The sequence below is a fragment of the Chlorocebus sabaeus genome, chromosome 15 (genome assembly GCF_047675955.1).
Source record: "Chlorocebus sabaeus isolate Y175 chromosome 15, mChlSab1.0.hap1, whole genome shotgun sequence".
In the NCBI taxonomy this organism is placed as follows: Eukaryota; Metazoa; Chordata; class Mammalia; order Primates; family Cercopithecidae; genus Chlorocebus; species Chlorocebus sabaeus.
The window spans coordinates 4,059,823-4,083,132 of record NC_132918.1 but is presented as its reverse complement, the minus strand read 5'-3'; the positions used below and the strand labels follow the sequence as shown (position 1 = coordinate 4,083,132).

Genomic DNA, 23,310 nt, shown 5'->3' with positions numbered 1-23,310 from the left:
CACTGCCTTCTGGACAACAATTCCAATTGAAGGAACACCAATCACTGATGGATCCAGTTCCAAAGTGTCTCTTCATTCACATTTAATTCTGTGGAATGAATCTGTTCCTCCCTCACCTTTTATAAACAGTAAATTAATATAAGTCCCATTTACTTGCTTCTTTCTTAGACTCTATGAGACTCATGTACCAAAATAATGTGACATTCTTTTCGAGACTTTGACTTGTACTGTCAGTATGAATTTAGTGCCTTTCCAGGCAGCAAAATGTTTCTTCTTTGCTGATTTCATAGGACAAACATCCCAGGATACTCACACCACCAGTGTTACCAACCTCACAGACTGGCACATTAGAATCATATTAATCTGCTTGTTTGCATGTTACAACTGATACTGCAAATGTCTATTCAAGTTGGACTGAACTAGGCTAAGCAGAGGACCCTTGTGGAACCTGGAGCATTTCTCAGGGACAGGTGGCTAAAGAGGGGAGCTTTGAAATCACTGCTCTGAGAAACAAGAGGTGGGTTAAGGCTTTTGTTAACTGTCATGTGGCCAGGATACAATGGCAGGATTTCACAGAGCAGAGCCCTAAGCAGATGGCAAGACCACTGTAAGGAAGCTCCCGGCAGCATCCCAGGTCTGCTCTCCAGAGCCACTTCACAGCACTCAGGGATCGCTGGCTCCCGGCCCCAGGCTGCTGTCCAGTGACCAGGTGGACAGGGTCCTCCAGTGACTGCAGGCCAAGGGAATCCCGGCCAGCATGTGCAAGCTATTAGGAAGATGTCCCATCTTGCGCATCTCACCCCAGTGGCTCTTCACCTCCAGAGTGACCACTTCCCAGACTCTGGAAGTGGGAAGACCCTCTTTGATGCTTTATTACAATAATTTGAACTCCTATGGACTTGGAGCAAATGCATTTCTCTTTTGTGGTTAAGTGTCCAAATGAACATCCTTACCTGCCTCCCCTCTGGTCTCCCGTACTGTCAGTCCCCAGCTTCCAGTGTTTTCTGATGCCGGCTCCCTCTCTGTATTGAACAGCAATGGGAACAAGAATGACTATCAAAGCAAACAAATGCATGGAATTAAACAAAAAGTGTACTTCACTGTTTCCTAGTCCTGTCTTTTTCTAAATGTACTGTTTGTGTCCCAAGAGTTGCCTTAACAATCTCAGCACTTGTCAGAACTTGAGGGAAAGGAAGACTTTCCATGACTGGGTTTCCTGCAGCCACAAAAACACAGGTAACGGAGAAAGCTAGTTTGTGATTCTTACATTTGACACAGCCACGAAAGGAAGAGGCAATCATCATTGTATTTGGTGACAGCCTCTTCTTGACTATTCTGTAAAGGTTAGACCAGCACTCTGCTTCTTCCCTATACTTTCCTGCTGCCCATCTGGTAACTACTCCTGTTACTAGTGACCCCACTATACAGGGAGCAGAGAGAGAAAAAGAAGATGAAAATCTGGCTTCCAATAAATTATTTTGGTAAGAAGCATCCTGAGAGTGGAAAGCTTAAAACACCATTTTGGACTGTCTGATTTTCAGCCAATCCTAATTTCCACTGGCAAGGGTGGTTGAAAGTTAACAACATGTTCAAACAAGCACCACACAGAACACTTATATCCATTTATTTGGGAAATTGCTTTGCCTGTAAACTCACAACTGATAAGGCACATTATTGCAAAATCATTGGGGTGGAGGGAGGGAGGCAAATCTAAGATTCCTGAAAAGGGGCAAAGGGCACACACTTGCGATGCTGTGGAAAACACATTTCTCCTTCCCTCCCCCTACTCCAGAACACCAAGGGCCACAGTCTTCAAAGTCTGCTGCCTCCTTCCCCCACTCTCATTATCAAGGCTTCTTGTAAAGAAACACGTTTTCAACAATGAAATCCTTGGTGTGAAAGGATCATACCATAACCAAAAACCATCACCTGGGAATGCACTCTCCCCATGGAACATGAGTATTCCCAAGAATTCATGTAGAACAAGAGGCCTAGATTAAAGTCTTGGCAAGACCCTTGGCCAAACCAAATCATCAACCCGGCAGATGATATCCAAGAGCCACGGTCTGGTAAGTCCTGATGAGATACTCCTGCGGGGTGCAGGATCACAGGGCTGGTCAGTTTAGGTGCCAAAGTCCCTCTGTCTTTGGAACCATTCATCCAGGTCTGTGCCAATTCCGTACTGCAGCTAGAGGAAGTAATGACAGCTTAGCGCATTAAGATACAAACAACGAAGTTATCAGAAGCCAAGGTTTCCCTTTGAATTAAGACATAAAATTATTAAAAGATGCAATTATTCTTTGGTTACTCTCAGCAAATAAAAAAATGAAAAACATTCAGAAGGTATACTGCCTGATGGCCCCATATACTGAACTCATTCTCCTAGCATGACACAGAAGGGATTCCTGCAGAAATGACAGATAAAATGTTTGCCTGGTCATCTGATTCAGGTGAGTCAAGGGCCCTACCCCATCCAGATAGATAAGAATTTCTCCAGAACATATCCATAACATACAGCGTTTGCTCCATTCATATTTAATAGTCTGTTTGCAATCAGCTTAACTGTCAGGACATGCAATCACAAGTAGGTTTGACATACATGGTAACATCAGTGTGTCTGAACACAAGAGCATGACAGAAATCATCATGCATGTGACCAATACGTGGAAGTCCTAGGCAGTTCGTCAACTTGTTTCACTTGGCTTATGAAGAGGTAGGTCATCAGCAAAAAAGTACAAAAGAAATGCTCTTCAAGAGACGAACAGAAGATGAAGAGCGTGTCAGTGATGTGGGTTCCCATGTCATCATCGGTACCAACCATCCACAAGGATGCAACAGGAGGACATCTGCCCCAACAGCCTGTCACTCTGCAAAAGTGGTACTCTGGACAAGGACAGTCAGCATCTTCTCCCAAGGCAGCTCAGGGGCTGGCATGAGGCAAATACAACAGGCTATCCTGAGCTCCTTATTAGACCACAAAATATAATACAAACAGCATTTTCTTTTTCTTTCCTTTTTTTTTTTTTTTTTTTTTTGTTGAGACAGAGTCTCACTCTTATCACCCAGGCTGGAATGCAGTGGTGTGATCTCGGCTCACTGCAACCTCTGCCACCTGGGTTCAAGCAATTCTCCTGCCTCAGCCTCCCGAGTAGCTGGGATTATAGGCGCCTGCCACCATGCCTGGCTAATTTTTGTATGTTTAATAGAGACAAGATTTCACCATCTTGGCCAGGCTGGTCTTGAACTCCTGACCTTGTGAACCACCCGCCTTGGCCTCCCAAAGTGCTGGGATTACAGGCGTAAGCCACCGCGCCCGGCCACAAACAGCATTTTCTAGGAGGCATCCATTGTAGTGTCTGCTACACCAGGGCTGGTTTGAAAACCTGATGTAATCCACCTTCAAGAGCAGAGTGTCCTTTCTGACAAGACACTGCACATTGATGCACAGTGTCCATATCACCTATAGAAGGCAATTAAAAACAATGAGGGGCTTTAGAGGATCACATCCATTACACAAATAAGCAACTGAGTCCAGGGACGTGGCAAACAGAAAATCCAGATCACGTGTCTTTTCTACTGTGTATGTGATTAGCAGTGCTTGTTTCATTCAATTGCAGATGTTTCTGACTAAATTTTTTAATGAGGGTTCCAGGAATTAATGCCACCATGGCAATGGCCAATAGCTTAAAGACAGTGTCCCAAGAGAAAAGAGCATCCAGAGAGGTTAGGGTTGACAGGATGGAGCCTGTCTGCACACAGATGAAATTGTATGGGATCAAACCTGCAAGAAGAAAAGGGAAAAGTACCTGTTACTAACAGCAGCAAAATTAAGAAAATAATAATTCAGAAATGTCACCAGGAACAGTGACTACAGTTTTCTTTTTTTTTTTTTTTTGCTTGACTCTTGACCCTTACACATATTAACTCTTTCCCTTCTTTCCTTCTTTTCTATTCTTTTCCCTCCTTTCCTCACTTCCCATATATACCTGTCTTGTTCAACAAAAGAACTTGAGATATTTACACAAATAATACATACTACTATAAGATAATTTTAAAATAGGGCCAGGAATAGTGGCTTATGCTTGTAATCCCAGCGCTTTGGGAGGCCGAGGTGGATCACCTGAGGTCAGGAGTTCGAGATCAGCCTGGCTGACATGGTGAAACCCTGTCCCTACTAAAAACACAAAAATTAGCCGGGCATGGTGGCAAGCACCTGTAATCCTAGCTATTCAGGAGTCTGAGACAGAAGAATCACTGGAACCTGGGAGGCAGAGGTTGCAGTGAACCGAGATCTCACCACTGCACTTCAGCCCAGGTGACAGAGCTAGACTCTGTCTCAAAAATCAATCAATCAATTAATTAAAATTTCAAATAGGAAAAGCAAAATGTGTGCAGAAGAATACAAGACATCAGGGAGTACAATTACTAGAAAAATGCATAAGGTTCACCTGTTTGCTAAAAGTGGGCCCCAAATTTGGTTCTGAGTACCCAACAGCCAAAGTAAAGAGAGAAGTGCCATTCCTGACAAACAGTTTTTTAAAAGAAGTACTATTCACATTCTGCACTGTCTCAAAGATGTCATCAAATCCACTGTATTCCAAAAGTCTGACTGGCTCACCAGGCTAGCTGCAGAACAATCAGCTGGTGACACTGTTAAAAACACATCCTCGGGCTCCACCCCAGAAATTCTGGTTACTTGGTTCTGGGATAGTGCCCAGGAACCTGTATTTTAAAAGCTCCTTCTCCACTCCCACCCCGAGATTCTGATTGGTTTCGAACCCTCTGCTAGTCCATTCCTCTTCTATGGGAGAGGAAGCATACAGGAGATGAAGATCCCAGACCCCTCAGGGTCACACAGCTTGTGAGATAGGGGACAGGAAGCCTGGCCTCCAGAATCTTGCCAAGTCACCTAGGTAATTAGAAGCCGCAAACCCCCACTAGCTGAGGGCCTGCGGCACTTGCCTGAAAGCCACTATGACCAGAATTGGCTGTGGTAGATCTTGCTTCTATTTAAGATCTCCATTTCTCTCAGGTATCCCCTATTAATAGCAGCTGCTCAACCACAGTTTTGCTCTGTTTGACCTAGAAGCCCTGAATCGTCTTTCCCTCTAGGCTCTAAGGAAGGTTGAAGAGAAAGAGATCCTTGCATTAGGCTTAAGGAGGGTGGTTTTCTTCCAGTATGGAGAAAGCAGCATCACTGATCTTATAGGATGTTAGCACTTTACCACTCTGATAAAGGTGGTCCAAGGCCCCTACTTTGAGGAACACTGCTCTAGTCCCCGCCCCTTATCTGGATGAGTGGCCCCTTCAGAGCAAGTAGCTTGCTGGAGGTCATATAATTGTCAAAGGCAAGGAGAAACTTTAGATATCATCTAATTCAGTAGACTGCAAAACTCAGGATCCAGCAGAATCCCTTTCTAGGGACTAACTACTTGCATCACCTGGAAAACATCAAAAGATCCTGATCCCTGAGTCCTACCCCAGAGGTGATTTAGTTGATGTGTGGTGTAGCCTTAGCTTAGGGATTAAAATCTCCACAGGTGATTTTTTTGTTTGTTTTTTGTTTGTTTTTGTTTTTTGAGATGGAGCCTCACTCCGTCACCCAGGCTGGAGTGAAGTGTCATCCTCTCAGCTCACTGCAACCTCCACCTGCCAGGTTCAAGTGATTCTCCTGCCTCAGCCTCCCAAGTAGTTGAATTACAGACGCACACTACCACGTCAGGCTAATTTTTGTATTTTTAGTAGAGACAGGGTTTCACCATGTTGGCCAGGCTGGTCTTGAACTCCCAACCTCAAGTGATCCGCCCGCCTCAGCCTCCCAAAGTGCTGTGATTACAGGTGTGAGCCACTGAGCCCGGCCTCCAAGTGATTTTTAATAGGTTTGCAGGTGATTCTTAATAGGTTTGCAGTTTGAGAACGACTGGGTTTGCAGTTTGAAAATGACTAGGAACTGGATTAAAATGCATATTCCCAGATTCCACTCCCAAGATTCTGATTCAGTAGGTCTCGAGTAGGCCCCAAATCTAGATTCTCAACAAGCCCCCTGACCCTACCAATCTGATCAAGGTGGCCCAAGGCCCACACTTTGAGAAACATTGCTCTATTCCTAGCCAGGTGGCCCACTGAGGGTAAGTAGCTTACTGCAGGTTGTGCAATTGTCAAAAGGCAGGAAGGAACCTCATTGATGCCAGCTCTTCCTAAGGCAGAACTTAATCAAAACAGTGGCCAAAAACCAGACAGGAAGTCCCTTGCTCTGCTCCTTTCTTCTGTCCCCACTCAAAACTCATGGACACATACCCTCATTCCAACCCTGCTCTTCCTGCTAGCATTTACTGAGTACTTACTACGGGCCAAGTTGTATACTTTACACAGACTATCTCTTCTAATCCCAGTGCCCAGCGCATACAGCCATGCAATGAACCATCTTCATTTAGTCCAAAAGTATTTTTATGGGTTTTCATGTTGAAGCCTGAGTAGATCTGAAATCAGGAATCATTTCTTTAGATCATAAGGCTTGAAGTCACACTTTGTGAGCCTGTGTTCTCAGAAGCAGGCACGTGCTCATGTGGCCAATAACCCAGGGCAGACCCCCAGTGTGACAGCTCTGAAGACTCAAAACTACCCCACTAGCATCTTACCGATAAGAACTGAGAAGAAGAACTGTACGATGGGGATGTTCAGAATTGGGGCCGAGAGGTTCAAGAACCAGTTTGGTGTCATGGGGAAAAGTCTCAAAAACAATAAGAAAAAAAACAAGCTGTTTCTGTTCTCCTCCACCTGTAGCCAAAGAGAAGAAAGCTGTTAAGAAGTAGAAAGGGTTTCCAGGTATTGAAAACTTGCTGGTGCCAGGCACTGTTCTAGACACTTTACATAATCTGTTCCCAATTCTTCCAACAACCCTTCAGGGACAGATTGTCTTCCTCATTTTAAAATAGAGGTGCTGAGGATCAGAGAAGTCAAGAACTTGCCCAAAGTCACAGAGCTGGTAATGATGGAGCTGGGATTTGATCCCAGGTCTATGTCTCCTGAAGACATCAAAAGAACCCCTAGGACCTCCTGAGACAGCGTGGAAGAGCACTGTGGGAAATCCCTGCCACTTGCTTCTCTTAAGGCCATGCACGTGGTGACTTTCTGGGGTCCCAGCTCTCAGATGTGACCCCTCCCCTTACCTTTCTCTGCAGCAGGGCCACTTTGTCAGGAAAGTAGGACACCACCAACTGTTTGCCAAAAATACTGGAGAGCAGGTAGCACCATGTGGCACCCACCGAGGTCAACGCACAACACAGCAGAAGCCCCAGCCACGGCCCAAACAAGGCACCAGCTAAAACATTCTGCAAAGAAAACAAACCCTCAGGCATGTGACCATCTCTGGCAGCTACCAGCAACCCCATCTTGGAGCCTGAGAGTCATAGGTTCCCTCCTCCTTCACTGCTTTTTTCCAGCTAAAACCCAATTGCCTTATTTATTTATTTATTTTTAAGAGACAGGATCTCGCTCTGTCATGCAGGCTGGAGTACAGTGGCACGATCATAGCTCACTGCACCTTCGAACTCCTGGACTCAAGTGATCCTCCTGCCTTAGCCTCCCAAGGAGCTAGGACTGTAGGCACACACCACCACATCCACCTACTTTTTTTTTTTTTTTTGAGACGGGGTCTTGCTCTGTCTCCCAGTCTGGAGTGCAGGGGCCCGATCTCGGCTCACTACAACCTCTGTCTCCTGGGTTCAAGCGATTCTCCCGCCTCAGCCTCCCAAATAGCTGGGACTACAGGCGTCCACCACCACTGCCGGCTAATTTTTGTATTTTTAGTAGAGACGGGGTTTCACCATATTGGCCAGGCTGGTCTCGAACTCTTGGCCTTGTGATCCGCCCGCCTCGGCCTCCCAAAGTGCTGGGATTACAGACTTGAGCCACTGCACCCGGCTTTTTTTTTTTTTTTTTTTGAGATGGAGTCTGGCTCTGTGGCCCAGGCTGGAGCACAGTGGCACGATCTTGGCTCACTGCAAGCTCCGCCTCCTGGGTTCACACCATTCTCCTGCCTCAGCCTCCCGAGTAGCTGGGACTACAGGTGCCTGCCACCACGCCCGGCTAATTTTTTGTATTTTTTAGTAGAGACGGGGTTTCACCATGTTAGCCAAGATGGTCTCCATCTCCTGACCTCGTGATCCGCCCGCCTCTGCCTTCGCCTCCGCCTCCCAAAGTGCTGGGATTACGGGCGTGAGCCACCACGCCCGGCCTACATCCACCTACTTTTTAAAATTTTTTGTAGAGATGGGGTCTCACTGTGTTGCCCAGGCTGGTTTCAAACTCCTGGGCTCAAGTGATCCTCCCACCTCAGCCTCCCAAAGTGCTAGGATTACAGGTGTGAGCCACTGCCCCAGGTCCTAATTGCCATTTAAAGAGGCGAATGAAAAATTATGAAAAGACTGGGAACTACACCTGGCATCAGTCTCTTCACCTTGAAAATGAGGATAAGGATAAAAGCCTCAGGGGGCAGAAGAGAATTAAATGGGTTCTGTGGCTGTGGTAGATTCTGCAATCACTGGGGCTCCAAGAAAGTAGAAATGAAACTCACAAGTTATTTTTACTATTTTAAAAGATGAACACAAACCATGAATTTTCCCTTGGTGGGACCACACAAGCTATATAAGATGTCTTGTTTCTTTGCTTTGTGCTGGAATTACATCCATGTAGTATGCTAATACCGGGGGTTCCATGTTGACCAGAGCTCTAGCCGACACTTGAAGATGTCTTGGTTTAAGAAAAAGGGAAAAGTGAACCAATACTTCCTAAATGCATTTTGGCTGCTAGACATCATCCTGACAAAACATGGGATCCAAGACAGAAAGTAAAAGGAAGCCTTGGTATTGGGAAGAGGGGGAGCTGTTGAGCACTGTGTTAAGTGCTTGACTACATGACCTGTGTAATCCTCACTACATCCCTGAGTCATGCCATCCCTGCCCCATTCTACAGGTGAGAGATTAAGTATCTTCCCCAAGACCACAGCAGGCAGAGTCAGGGTTCATCCTCAGCTCTGGATGTGGAGCCCCCACCAAGCAGCAGCTGGCTCCCAACCCTGAAGAGGAATCAGTTCAAGACAGAAGACAGACACAGGGAAGCCTCAAGGAGTCAGCCCCTGACCCCGAGCCCCACACCCCAAGCCCCACACACCTCCCCTGCCTCTCTTGGACATGTCTGCTTTTCTTCTAGTTTCCGATAAGGAAACTGCTTGAGCAGGTCCAGCCTCAGCCTAGAGGAGAGAAACATGCTGGGGCAGGAGAGGGAAGCAGTACAAAAGGAAGCTGTCAGTGTCTCCCCCTTCAGTGCTCAATCCCACAGTAGGCACGCTGAGGGCCACTGTGTGCCAGCCCCACTACACCCACTGTCACGTTTAATCATCCCCACACGACAATCCCAGGAGGTTACAGGGGAGTATCCGAATTTTACAGGGTAGGAGGGAGGGCAGGACACTGACCAAGAAGCTGGAGCCGGGGATGGCAAAGCCCTGTTTGTAGAGGTAGGCACTGCAGAAGAGCAGGAACACGTAGGCCTGGTGCTCCTTCCGGTAGTCTCGAAGGACCTCAGAGAGTTCCCGCAGCTCTGCCAGGTCGGAGGGGAACCACAGGGACCTGGGGATTTGGAAAAGCAGATGGAAACATGAGTTCAGATCAGCCCAGTGCCCACGAGAGTCATTCGCTGTGTCTTCCTTTCAGAGTAGGTTTATAAATATGCCCATTATCTGGTCTGCTGGGAACACATACACTCCCAATGACAGACGACCTGATACGACGTTGCAGAGACAGCCAGGGGAGCCCTAGTTTGGAAGCAAGAGACCTGGGTTAGCATCCCAACCCTGCTACTTTCTGTTGTATGTCCTTGGACTAGTCCCTGGGTCTGTTTCCTTATCTAAAAATGAGGGGTTGGTGCTAAATAGTCATTAAGTTCCCCTTTAGCTCTGGGATTTTAGAATCTGTTCTTAAAAGGCAAATGGATTCATTTCCAGGCAAGTTCTAAATGTCCTAAATTGCCTTCCTTTCAAGGACATTGCCTCCCCCACAAACCAAGAACAATTCAGATTTCAAACTGTTCCTGAGGTGCAAGGTAAAACGACTTTTTAGCATTCACTATAAAGCCAATTAAAGATTCTTCAGGAAAGTATATCTATCCCATACTACAAACGTAACTTTTTTGATAATATGTCAGGCTTGAATCAAACCCTTTGAAGAGCCTACTATTTCATTCTGCTCTTAATCTGGTCCTCAGTGCACTTTGAATCCTGTCCAAAGGTTACAGTATAAAGGCTACCTTGCCTCTACCATCTGAACAGTCCTTGAATCCATCACTGATTAATTATGAGCAAACCCTCCCACTTCTCATGAGAATGCTTCCCTTGGTATGTCCCACACCCACAGCAGAGCCTTCTTAACTAGAGCAAAAGAATACAATAACTGAAAACAGTTGCCTTAATAGTCAAATATCAGTAATTCCCTTGACCACACAATGCTGTACTAGGCACACTTCCATGCACTTTACAAAGAGTATGCAGCACTCATAAAAACCAGTCAGGTAAGTATTGCTCTGCCTCCTGCCTCGACCAGTCGTTCATTAGAATGGGAAAAGTAGGCCTAGTGCGGTGGCTCACGCCTGTAATCCCACCACTTTGGGAGGCTGAGGTAAGCGGATCACCTGAGGTCAGGGGTTCGAGACCAGCCTGGCCAACATGGTGAGACCCCCGTCTTTACTAAAAATACAAAAATTAGCCGGCCGTGGTGGCGCGCGCCCGTAGCCCCAGTTATTCGGGAGGCTGAGGCAGGAAAATTGCTTGAACCCGGAAGGAGGAGATTGTAGTGAGCCGAGATCGCGCCACTGCACTCCAGCCTGGGTGACAGAGCGAGACTCCGGCCCAGGGGGAAAAAAAAAAAAAAGGTAAAAGTAGAGACAACCAGGAAGAGGGGCAGAGCCGATAATTAATTTGCGAATAATTTAAAGTTGTCCATGCAACATTTCTCCTGAAGACATAACGTCTAAAGTCTCAAGGGCAGACCTGACGGAAGTGGGGTGGGGTGGAGGAGAGGCAGCTGAAAGTGGACTTGAAGGGGCTGGGGGCCCGCACCGGGGCGAAGGTCGGCTGGAAATGGGGCCCAGGGCTGGGACTGGGAAAGCAACGGCGCGGGCAGGCTCAGCGCCGCGTCTCCCTCTGCAAATCCATCCAACCAAAGGCACCGCGGCGTGACGCCCTGCACACCCCGCAGCCGGCACCACACAGGTCCCAGTCAGGCCCGGGACCGGGCTCTCATTTCACCCGCCTGTCCGAGACCGTGTGGACGCGGGTCCAGATACCAGACCCGGATTCCAGTTCAACAAGAGAACTTCAATTTCCAACGCCTCCGATATCGGAACCCGAATCTCCGATTCCCAGCCCCGGTCCTTGGACCTGGCTCCCTTCCTCTGACCCGAACCTGGATTCCCGCTACGCACCTGCCTCCAGTCTCCTCGGTGGAGCCCAGTCTCCGCCCGCGGGGCAGTCGCGTGGACAGCAAGTACAAGGCGAAGGTGCAGCCAGCGAAGACCAGAAGGAGGCCAAGCAGCGGGCGCATGTCGGCTCCGCACCCCGGCCCGCGGGGCAGCCGAGAGGCTCACTTGCACTCCGGGGCGCAGCGGCGGGCGGACTGAGGCAGCGGAGCACGTTCGCAGACGGACCGGGGAGGGGTCCGCGCCAAGACCCGCCCCCGAACCAGGCCCCGCCTCCCGAGCCAGGCCCCAGCCCCCGATTCTGACTCCGCCCTCCCTGTCCTTCGGTGGAGACTCCCGGAAATATCTGCCTCCCAGGCTGCCCTCTCTCCATCTGTCTGTGCTTGTTTTTCTACGTTTATCCCTGTCGCTTTCTCCACTTATTCTACAGTCATGGAGCGCCCCCAGTGCCGGCTCGGTGCCAGGGCTAGGAGATCCGGGGGCGAATCGTGAGCCTGGCCCACAGCGAGCTTGCAGTCTAGTGGTCAAGGCAGTCTTGTCCACAGCCTGCTGTCACACGAAGCAAATGTAGCTGGTGTAGCACCAGGGGCTGCAATCAGGTGTGGTGGGGCGGCAATAGTGACCACGGAAATAACCAGAATGCTTTCAGTTCAGCTCCTACTATATTCCCATTATCCCTGAGCCTCACAGTCATCCTCCAAGGTAGGTATTTTTGTCTTTTCTCTAACAGATGAAAACTCTTGAGTTTCAGAAGAATTAAATGACATCCCCCCAAAAGAGAGACAGTATAAGAATCCAAGTCAACCTGAGTCCAAAACCAGTGGTCCTTACACTGTGTTGATTTATGGAGGAGATGGAGTTTAAGTTTACCTTCAGGGATGAGCAAGACTTTTCTGCAGGCAGAAAAAGGAGGAAATGGGTGAACAATGGCCCAAGTAAGGCACCAGAGTCGTTTCAGTGAAGCCTAAGGTACATGAGAAATAAGTGAGAATCTGGGGACAAACAAGAGTGCACTGAAGGCAGGCTAAGGAGATAGATTTTTAATAATATAGATGAGACACCAACAGAGGTGTTTAAGTAAGAGAATGATTTAGTTCCTGTTTTAGGATGTTCGCTTTGGCAGATAGCCGCAACTGTCCTGATAAGAAAGCAAGCCGGCCTAGCTCAGGCCTGTAATCCCAGGATTTTGGGAGGTCAAGGCGGGCGGATCACTTGATGTCAGGAGTTCGAGACCAGCTTGTCCAACATGGGGAAACCCCGTCTCTACTAAAAATACAATAATTAGCCGGGCATGATGGCACATGCCTGTAATCCCAGCTACTCCGGAGGCTGAGGCATGAGAATCACTTGAACCTGGAGGGCAGAGGTTGCAGTGAGCCGAAATTGCACCACTGCACTCCAACCTGGGCGACAAGAGCGAAACTTCAGGAAGGGGAAAGGGAAAGGGAAGGAAAGGAAAGGAGAGGGGAGGGGAGGGGAGGAAGAGAAAGAGAGAAAGAGAGAGAGAGAGAGAGAGAGAGAGAGAGAGAGAAGGGAGGGAGGGAGGGAAAGGAAAGAAAGAAAGCAAGCACTCAGGCCTGATCCAGGACCTCTGCAGTGGACTTGGAGGGAGGAGGCTGGGGGTAGTTGAATTGGTTTGATATGTCACTGAGTAAATGGAGGAAGGGACAGAAAGAGAACTCCGAAGTGTCAAAAGCCTGGACAACAGAGAGAAAGCATCCTTGTTATATCATTTAAAGCACCTGTTGGGCCAAATAGGGAGCATTTTTCAGAATTCATGTGCACAAGATCTCGCAATTATATGTCCAAGAATGTAACCTACATCCAAGAATGTAATGGAATTTAATTCCACACCCAAGAATCCCCATAGGTAGCAAAGATGTATATTTAAGGGTGTTCTCTCAGCTTTGTTTTTATGTTAGGAGATTGGGAACAACCTAAATGCCCATCAGCTGGCGACTGGCTAGGTTAACTATGGTATATTCACAAATGGAATACTAGGTAGCCTCCTAAAAGAGGAAGGCGATTCTACATATCCTGATATAGTGCGGTCACCAGATAGATGGCTCAGATACAAATAAAACAAGTTGCAGTATTAGAGTATGCTATGTATGACTCCTTTTAAAGGACAAAAAGAGGATATACTTTAACTTTTTAAGATACCAAAGTATTTATTTATTTAAAAATTTTTTTCACAGAATTGTTACAGCATATAGAACCAAAAAATATTTACAAATGAAATTACTCAATGTCCGAGATTTGCGTCGAAATAATGGTACAGGGGTTTAGTGAGTAAGGATATAGGTAGAACAAGATTTCCATGAGTTGATAGCTATTGAAGCTGGGTGATCACCTGGGAGTTTTATACTATTTGGATGTTATACTATTTTTTTTTCTATTCTTGTGTATGTGTCAAATTTCCACTTAAGAGAATGGGGGGAAATGGTGTCAGCCCTCCATTCCGGCTGAACACACCATGTTAGTTCAGGCCCCGTCACACCACTCTTCTAGCCATCTGTCAATCTTCTCTGCCTGGCAAATTTCTACTCTTTCATCAGGACCCAGGATAATTATCACCTTCTCTGAGAGGCCTTCTGAGTAAGGCCTATAGTCAGAAACCCCTATAGTCAGCCAACCCCTATAGTCAGAAACATTCGTTCTCTATGCTTGGGGCCCCTGAGAAATGTCTGTAATCTTGTCGCAAATACATATTCCAGTGTCATTATCCATCTCCCTAGTAGACAGTGAACATTTCCATCAATGAGACAATGTCTCAACTATCTTCTTTCTGTCTCAACCCTTAACCCTGGCACCTAACAATTGTTTGTTAAATTCATGGGTCAGGTCTAGTGAAGACAATGATCAGCTGTTTGGTTTGGTACATATTGAACTTGAGAAGTCAAGGGGATATGGGAGGAGAGAAAGTGAATGAGGAACTGATGTTATTGAGCCTGTGCTAGGAGACTGCTGGGGCAAGAAATAGAGTGAGGAGAAAGGAGGCGAGGCTCCTGCTGGCAAGGACCTCACTTTCCTTTCAGCTGGGGAAGAGCATGGAAAGATATAATTCTAGAGCGTGGTAAGTGCCATGGATGAAATAGACAAGGCAAAACTTACTCCACTTCAGCAAAGCGATGTCAGTATTCTACTTATGGATGAGTGGATGAACACTTGTTTGGATGAAATCACTTGTGCAAAATTTACAGCTGTGAGTGCTGAACAGGAACAAGCCTTTGTCTGCCATCAGGTGAGGCCATGCTTTTTCCTCTGCCCTTCACTGCCACTTGACATGCAGGTGAAACTCTGGAGCTCAGACCAAACATTCAGATTTGGAGGTCATTCTACAGGAGATAGTTGAAGTGAGGGGAGGGGAGAAGGTCTCCTAGAAACCACATGAGAGGGAAAGTAACAGCAGCTGACTTTCGTTGAGTACTTAGTACACTCCAGACCCCATACTAAGCTTTTTTTTTTTTTTTTGAGATAAAGTCTCGCTCTGTTTCCCCAGCTGGAGTGCAGTGGCGTGATCTTGGCTCACTGCAACCTCCTCCTCCTGGGTTCAAGTGATTCTCCTGCCTCAGCCTCCCAAGTAGCTGGGACTGCAGGTGCATGCCACCATGCCCAGCTAATTTTTGTATTTTTAGTAGAGACAGGGTTTCACCGTGTTAGCCAGTATGGTCTCAATCTCCTAACCTCACCATCTGCCTGCCTCGGCCTCCCAAAGTGCTGGGATTACAGGTGTGAGCCGCTGCACCTGGCCCATACTAAGCCTTTTACTTACATGAGTTTATTTATTCCATGTAACAACCCTCATGAAGTAGGAACTCTTTTTTGAGAAACAGGGTCTTACTGTGTTGCCCAGGCTGGTCTTGAACTTCTGGCCTCTGGTGTTCCTCCTGCCTTGGCCCCGCAAAGTGCTCAGATTACAGGCTTCAGCCACCATGCCCAGTCTAAAGTAGGAGCTCTTTTATAGCCTGGGAAAATGAAGCTTAGAAAGAATGAAGTCAACAGAGCAACAGAGGTCACACACCTTGCGAACAGCAGAGCCCAAATGTCTTACCATGCACTAGCCTTTTGAGAAAGAAGACCAAGATCAGGAGCTGGGTAAGGAAATGGTGGAAACAGTGAAAGAGAACAAGATGCCCCCTTTCATTTGTGAGATGAGAAACAGAAAAAAGAAACGTCCTGAGAGCCCAAGAAAGACTGTTAGGAAGGGAACTGGGGCACAGTGTCAGAGTCCATGGAGAAACCCAGCAGGGGAACCTGAGGGCCATGGAAACTGGCCAACACGAGGTGGTAAGGAATCTTTGACAGAGCTATTTTGGGTGGTGCTAACCTGCTTTGCCACAGGTTCACGACTGGAGCTTGCTTCCTCTGACCTGCCCCCTGGACTCATGTTGTGATTCCTCTCGCTCAACCTGTCTGCCTGGGGAAGAAGCCCTGGACTGTGTTTCCCAATCTCAGCATCCCCAACCCTCCTGGCCCCCAACCCAGTACCTGCAGAGCTAACTCTGACTGCCCCATGCACCTCCTGCAGGCTGCAGCAGCCCCCATCGAGGCCACTCATTTACAGCACAGGCCCACACAGTCTAAGGACAGCTGCAATCCTCCATCAACTGCAGTCCTTTCCCAGGCACATGCTGGATTGGGAAACAGGTGGGAGAAAAGAACAGGTAAGAGGTTCCTGTGGGAGTGAGTTAGCCTGGCATTTACTGTGCCTCTTTGTGAAGAGCAGCCAACCTTTTCTGGCTTAATCAGACTTGCCCAGAGCATTTGAAAAGAGTAGCTCTGAAGTCCATGTAATTTTGCCTCCCCACCCCCACCCCAACCATGACTGATTGGAACTGGATAGATGTCTTCCTCAGGAGGAGGAGCCAAGGGCTGTTTCCTGTCCCTGGACTTTGGAATTGGGCCATCGAGTCAGTGAGTGGCCAAGAACCCAACGAAGCTGCCCCATGAAGGGAACTGAGCTCAGTCAAAGAGATTCGTGGCAGAGCGCTAGGGTTAATAGAGGCCCATGAACTCTTGTTGCTGAAGGCTCTGGGGCTGCCCCATCCTTGCCCTTCCTGAGATTTGATGGATCACCTCTCCCTGGGTTTCCACAAGTCCTCTCTCTCTATCTCTCAATAATCTATTAGATTTGGGTGTGAGTAGATTTCTGTCCCTTGCATCCAAAGTCTCCTTGGCTATGATGGAGTTCTATAGGAATGAGAGCAAGAGGCAGGGGTCCAAGAGTAGGAGCTTCTAAGTTTAGGACTTTAGAAATAACACCATTAAGTGTGTTGATGTCTAAGTCAGAGTGGAGGTGATTCTCTCAAGTTTAAGCATCATCCATTCCGTTCTGTTCCACAGACATTTATCAAGCGCCTGCTCTGTGCCTAGCATTGTGCTAGGTGCTAGAGAGCCAAAAATAGATAAACAGCAGCTGCTCTTGTGGAGCTCACAGTCTTGGAGGGGTTAAAGACACGGAAACAAATTACAACACAGCTTAACCACAGTGACAGAAGCACGTATGATATGGTTTGACTGCAGCCCCGCCCAGATCTTATCCTGAATTGTAGTTTCCATAATCCCCCTGTGTGGTGGGAGGGGCCCAGTAGGAGGTCATTGGATCATGAGGGCAGTTTCCTCCATGCTATTCTTGTGATAGTGAGTTCTCATGAGATCTGATGGTTTTATAAGGGGCTTCCCCTTTCACTCAGCTCTTATTTTTCTCTCTCCTGCCACCATGTAAAGAAGGATGTGTTTGCTTTCCCTTCCATCATGATTGCAAGTTTCCTGAGGCCTCCCCAGTCATGTAGAGCTGTGAGTCAATTAAATCACTTTCCTTTATAAATTACCCAGTCTTGGGTATTTCTTCATAGCAGCCTGAGAAGGGACTAATACAACACACAAAGTTGGCAGCAAAGTGAGTGGTGGAAAGGAGTCATGGAAAAGCAAACAAGGGAGGGTTTTAACTACAGCTTGGCATCCTCCACTAATGTTGTAAGGTCCTGGAGGGTTTTGGCAATGGTGCTAAAACGAGGGTGTAAGAACAAAATCCCCTAGATTTTGGACAGGTGAGCTTGCTGAGGTGTCGGGACCACCTGGAAAATGTGATAAGAAGTGACAAAGGGGCAGGGTGCAGTGGCTCATGCCTGTAATCCCAGCACTTTGGGAGGCCAAGGCAGGCAGATCTCCTGAGGTCAGGAGTTCAAGGCCAGCCTGGCCAACATGGTGAAACCCTGTCTCTACTAAAAATACAAAAATTAGCTGGGTGTGGTGGCACGTGCCTGTAATCACAGCTACTCGGGAGGCTGAGGCAGGAGAATAGCTTGAACCCAGGAGGTGGAGGTTGCAGTGAACCGAGATCGGGTCACTGCACTCCAGCCTGGACAACAGAGCAAGACGGTATCTCAAAAAAAAAAAAAAAAAAGTGACAAAGGAGCTAACTTCTGTCTTTTCTGGGAAGTCTGGGAAATGGGCTATTGGCCTCCAAAGATAATGGAGACAATAGTAACGAAGGTGTCTGGGAGAAAAGTCTAAGACAGAGAAGGTTAGACACCCTCATGAGAAGGTTAGGCACCCTGGTGAGAAGGTTAGGCACCCTCATGGAAATGCACTGTGGCTGGGGTGGAGGAGAAGTCTTTACTCACAACTGAACATGGTTCCATGGGGGTCAGAAGATAACAAAGTGTTCACTTAATACATGTTTCCTGAATGCAGACTATATGGGAGGCACATGACTCCTGCCTTGCAGAGCAGTCTAGTAGAGAAGACAGATATTTATCAAATAATCACACAAATAAAATGTTAAAAATATAGGCCAGGCGGCCGGGCGCGGTGGCTCAAGCCTGTAATCCTAGCACTTTGGGAGGCCGAGACGGGCGGATCACGAGGTCAGGAGATCGAGACCATCCTGGCTAACATGGTGAAACCCCGTCTCTACTAAAAAATACAAAAAACTAGCCGGGCGCAGTGGCGGGCGCCTGTAGTCCCAGCTACTCGGGAGGCTGAGGCAGGAGAATGGCGTAAACCCGGGAGGCGGAGCTTGCAGTGAGCTGAGATCGGCCACTGCACTCCAGCCTGGGCGACAGAGCGAGACTCCGTCTCAAAAAAAAAAAAAAAAAATATAGGCCAGGCATGGTGGCTCACACCTGCAATCCCAACACTTTGGGAAGCCGAGGCAGGCAGATCACTTAAGGTCAGGAGTTCAACATCAGCCTGGCCAATATGGTGAAACCCTGTCTCTACTAAAAATACAAAAATTAGCTGGGCATGGTGGCGCAGGCTTGTAGTTCCAGCTACTCAGGAGGCTGAGGCACGAGAATCATTGGAACCTGGGAGACAGAGGCTACAGTGAGCCAAGATTGCACCACTGCACTCCAGCCTAAGTGACAGAGTGAGACTTTATCTAAAAAAAAAAGTTAAAAAATACAACTAAAAAGTGCTGTGAAGGAGAGGTACAGTGTGGAACTTCTCTGTGTGGAAATAAGGTCAAAGAAGACTCCCTGAGGAGGTGGCAATTGAGCCATGATCCAAATGATGAGTAGGAGGTTACCAGTGAAGAGGGAAGGGAAGAGGGTAGACTGTAATTTAATTGTGTTTTGAATTTGACACTCAGACAGATATATGGTACTGAGAAAGAGAGGGGAGGAGTAGCAAGAATAACAAGAGACAGTCAAAAGTTCCAGGGGCCCTTGGAAGAAAGATACTGAGAACAGAGTGGCCACGCTTGTAACTGCCTTTCTCCTGATCACTGTTACATGAAACTTACTGAAATTCATCCCCTCTCCAGTGAACAAACTTCCTTTATCCATTCATTCATCCATCTACCCGTCCCACAGTGAGCCAGGTACCTGGCTAGGAGACCCGTTAGCCCAGAGTTTACAAATTGGTAGAAATTCTATTTCAGGCATTTTGTTGCTATTGTTTTGACTCCCTGCTTACCAGGAAAGGAAAGAGAACAAAAAAGTGACTGTGCTGATCAAAATACGGACCAACAAAACTCTAAGAAGAAACCAGGGCCGCCGGGTACAGTGGCTCACACCTGTAATCCCAGAACTTTGAGAGGCCGAGGCAGGTGGATCACGAGGTCAGGAGTTCAAAGCCAGCCTGGCTAAGATGGTAAAACCGGGTCTCTACTAAAAATACAAAAATTAGCCAGGCATGGTGGTGGGCACCTGTAATCCCAGCTACTTGGGAGGCTGAGGCAGAGAATTGCTTGAACCCAGGAGGCAGAGGTTGCAGTGAGCCAAGCTTGTGCCACTGTACTCCAGCCTGGGCAACAGAATGAGACTCCATCTAAAAAAAAAAACAAAAACGAGGTCTACAGCACACTGGTCTCTCTATCCACAATTGCTGAGGAAATGTGGGAAGAAGGAGGAAGGATGGTAAGATATCCAAGAGCTTGTTCCACTCAGAGTTCAGTCATCCCTCACTTAAATAAAACAGACTCTGTATTTGATGCAAATGTAAATCTGTAAGAAGATGTGCCACTTGGGAATATATTTATAGATTTCTTTAATTTATGACATAGAGAATCCATTTCTTGGCCGGGTATGGTGGCTCATGCCTGTAATCCCAGCACTTTGGGAGGCCGAGACGGGCGGGTCACCTGAGGGCAGGAGTTCAAAACCAGCCTGGCCAACATGGTGAAACCCTGTCTCTACTAAAAATACAACAATTAGCCAGGTGTGGTGGCGCATGCCTGTAATCTCAGCTAGTCAGGAGGCTGAGGCAGGAGAATCAATTGAACCCAGGAGGTGGAGGTTGCAGTGAGCCGAGATCGCACCATTGCACTCCAGCCTGGGCAACAAGAGTCAGACTCTGTCTCAAAAAAAAAAAAGAGAGAGTCAATTTCTTCATAACAAGGGCTGTTTTCACAGATAGCAGTTGAAAGAACAATCACTTGGGTGAGGAGGAGGTGACTGGGCCTGTGGCACTTCACAGACCTTCCTACAGTGGCCACAGCCATGGGACAGATGGTGCCTCCCCTCACACTGGGCATCTGGCCCCAGGGATTGTCTTCCCTTCTTTCTGGCCTCAGCCCGACAGGACCTCTTGACTGGACTCCTGCTGTCATTCTAGATTCACATCTACCTCCATGGAAGCAAAGGATTCCTCAAACTGGAGGCTTCGGATTCTCTAAAAGCAAACCGGTTCATACTTTGAATTCACATGTTAGCAAAACAAGTGACAGCCTTGTTCCAAAAGGCTAACATTAATTACCTCTCATAGGTGGCTTCGTGAATAGTATTTTTTTTTTATTTTGTATCTATGCATTTTCTAAATTTCCTCCAATAATTATAGATTACATTGATAATAAAGAAGTGTGAACATTTCTTAAGGGTTGCTTAAAATGAGGGTCGCCTGTAAAGTGATCCTTCTCCACCTTGGGTGAAAAACAAGCTCTGCTTCTCCTTCTCTTGCCTCATGCTCCATCGCCGGTCCCCATGTAGAGAGGCTACCCCACAGCTTCCTCGTCCTTCTTTCTTCATCCACTTACTGTCTAGTCCCAGCAGCCGCCCTCTTAGCTGTCAGTCCATCCCCACCTCCTCCAGCTCCTCCATGCTCCAGCAACACTTTAGAGAAGGCAGAGGGTCAGCACATGGCTTTCGTGCCTTCCCAGAACAAACAGGCTGAGAGAGAAGCTGGTATTGAGAGAGAGAGGTTCTCTCATTGCAAATTAGATAAGCCCTATGAAAATAAATAAAAGCATATTCACATTTATCAAACATCTCATAGATGTGGCACCTATGGGATTTCAAAAAACCCTTCATAGACTTGCCTCCCAGACCCACACAGCAGCCCCATGAGGTAGACGTCAGTTTTGTTCCCTTCTACGAGTGGGAACTGGAGGAAGGTGGCACAGAGAATGCAGAGTTGAGTCCACGGTGAGGCCTCCAGTCCATCCTTCCCTTGAAGATGCTTGACCTGCAGCCGTGATGGGTAGAACCACCCGTGTGACAGGCAGCAGAATTGACAGGTCGGAACAAACGAGGCCCCAGGACGCAGCAGACACAGCCCTGGGCTGCCACGAGCCTGGCTATTTCTGACTTGCCCTAGTTAGGAGCTCCCTTCCCAGGATCGTTTTATAATCACAAGGTTGTTTGATGTTGTACAATGTGACATCCATAGGATGCTACTGAAAAAAGCCTTGGTTTTTTCATACTTTTTGTGCCTTGCAGAAAAGGTGAGGTGAAGCTTTCAAACAGCCTGTGGTTGTAGCTTTCTTTCTATTATTGATGCCCATGTGCCCTGGCAACAGTTACATCTGCAACTTTGGGCAAAGAATAGGTTGGAAGACTGTTTCAACGTTTTCCATCAGGACAAGATCATACCGACACAGCTGGGGCCTGGGAAAATAAGACAAAATATCCTTGTCCATGAATTTACAACAACGCAATGGTCTAGTAAATAATATTATATCCTTAAGATACAAAATTACCTATCAATTGTTTTTAATATAGAAAATGCTTACGGTGGTTGGGCACGGTGGCTCACGCCTGTAATCCCAGCACTTTAATAGGCCAAGGTGGGTAGATACCTGAGGCCAGGAGTTCAAGACCAGCCTGGCCAACATGGCTAAACCCCGTCTCTACTAAAAATACAAAAATTAGCTGGGCGTGGTGGCGCAGGCCTGTGGTTCCAGCTGCTCAGGCGGCTGAGGCAGTCCTTGAGCCCAGAAAGTGGAGGTTACAGTGAGCTGAGATCGTGCCATTGCACTCTCGCCTGGGCGAGAGAACGAGACTCTGTCTCAGAAAAAAAAAAAAAAGAAAATGCTTATAGTAAGTAAAACACCAAGGAGAAAGCAAGATATATGGCCAGGCACGGTGGTTCATGCTTATAATCCCAGCACATTAGGACGCTGAGGCTGGCAGATCACCTGAGGCCAGGAGTTGGAGACCAGCCTGACCACCATGGTGAAACCCTGTCTCTACTAAAAATGCAAAAAATTAGCTGGGCATGGTGGCGTGTGCCTCCCAGCTACTTCGGAGGCTGAGGCAGGAGAATTGCTTGAACCGAAGAGGCAGAGGTTGCAATGAGCCAAGATTGTGCTACTACTATACTCCAGCCTGGGGCCTGGATGACAGAGTGAGACTCTGTCACCCCAGCCCCTCAAAAAAAGCAAGAAAGATGTAAAATTGTATTTACCATATAACTTTAGCTTTAAAAACAATAAAAGAAGGAAGATTATATAGAAATAACAATAAATATTAACAGTGGTTGCCCCTGAATAATGACAATATGGGTGATATTTTTCTGCTTCCTATCAATTTCTGTACTTTCTAGATTTTGTAAAATAAACATATATTGTCTGATATTCAGGGGAAAAAAGTATTAAAAAGTTTTAGGATGGGCTGGGCGCGGTGGCTCAAGCCTGTAATCCCAGCACTTTGGGAGGCCAAGATGGGCGGATCACGAAGTCAGGAGATCGAGACCATCCTGGCTAACACGGTGAAACCCCGTCTCTACTAAAAAATACAAAAAAAATAGCCGGGCGAGGTGGCAGGCGCCTGTAGTCCCAGCTACTCGGGAGGCTGAGGCAGGAGAATGGCATAAACCCGGGAGGCGGAGCTTGCAGTGAGCTGAGATCCGGCCACTGCATCCCAGCCTGGGTGACAGAGCGAGACTCCGTCTCAAAAAAAAAAAAAAAAAAAGTTTTAGGATGTAATGACTATCCTCTTAGGAGAAACTTGTATTATTAAATGTTTTAGGGTACCCTAAACTTTCTTTTTTTGTTTTTTTGTTTTTTGTTTTTTTGAGAGAGAGAGAGGGTCTCACTCTGTCGCCCAGACTGGAGTGCAGTGGTACGATCTCGGCTCACTGCAACCTCCGCCTCCCAGGTACAAGCAATTCTCC

The 23,310-nt window shown here is 47.3% G+C and overlaps 2 protein-coding genes across 4 annotated transcripts in view; both read right to left on the bottom strand.

Moving 5' to 3' along the window:
- Nucleotides 1–1,609: 1,609 nt before the first annotated feature.
- On the bottom strand, nucleotides 1,610–11,693 carry TMEM41A (transmembrane protein 41A). Its single transcript, XM_007971851.3, has 5 exons — nucleotides 11,479–11,693; nucleotides 9,476–9,629; nucleotides 7,170–7,331; nucleotides 6,639–6,777; nucleotides 1,610–3,781 (listed from the first exon to the last, which is right to left on the bottom strand). Exons 1-5 carry the CDS (start codon nucleotides 11,595–11,597, stop codon nucleotides 3,561–3,563), a joined length of 795 nt encoding a protein of 264 aa, XP_007970042.3. The 5' UTR covers nucleotides 11,598–11,693; the 3' UTR covers nucleotides 1,610–3,560.
- A 6,872-nt stretch (nucleotides 11,694–18,565) lies between these two features.
- LIPH (lipase H) overlaps nucleotides 18,566–23,310 on the bottom strand; it is a 56,395-nt gene continuing 51,650 nt past the window's right edge. For 2 of the 3 annotated variants that reach the window (XM_007971854.3, XM_007971853.3), the window contains one exon: nucleotides 19,758–21,803. In XM_007971854.3, coding sequence (XP_007970045.2) covers nucleotides 21,716–21,803 — 88 coding nt within the window. In that variant the 3' untranslated portion in view covers nucleotides 19,758–21,715. Of the gene's footprint in view, nucleotides 21,804–23,310 lie in introns of all 3 variants that reach the window. The other variant, XM_007971852.3, reaches the window with a different exon arrangement.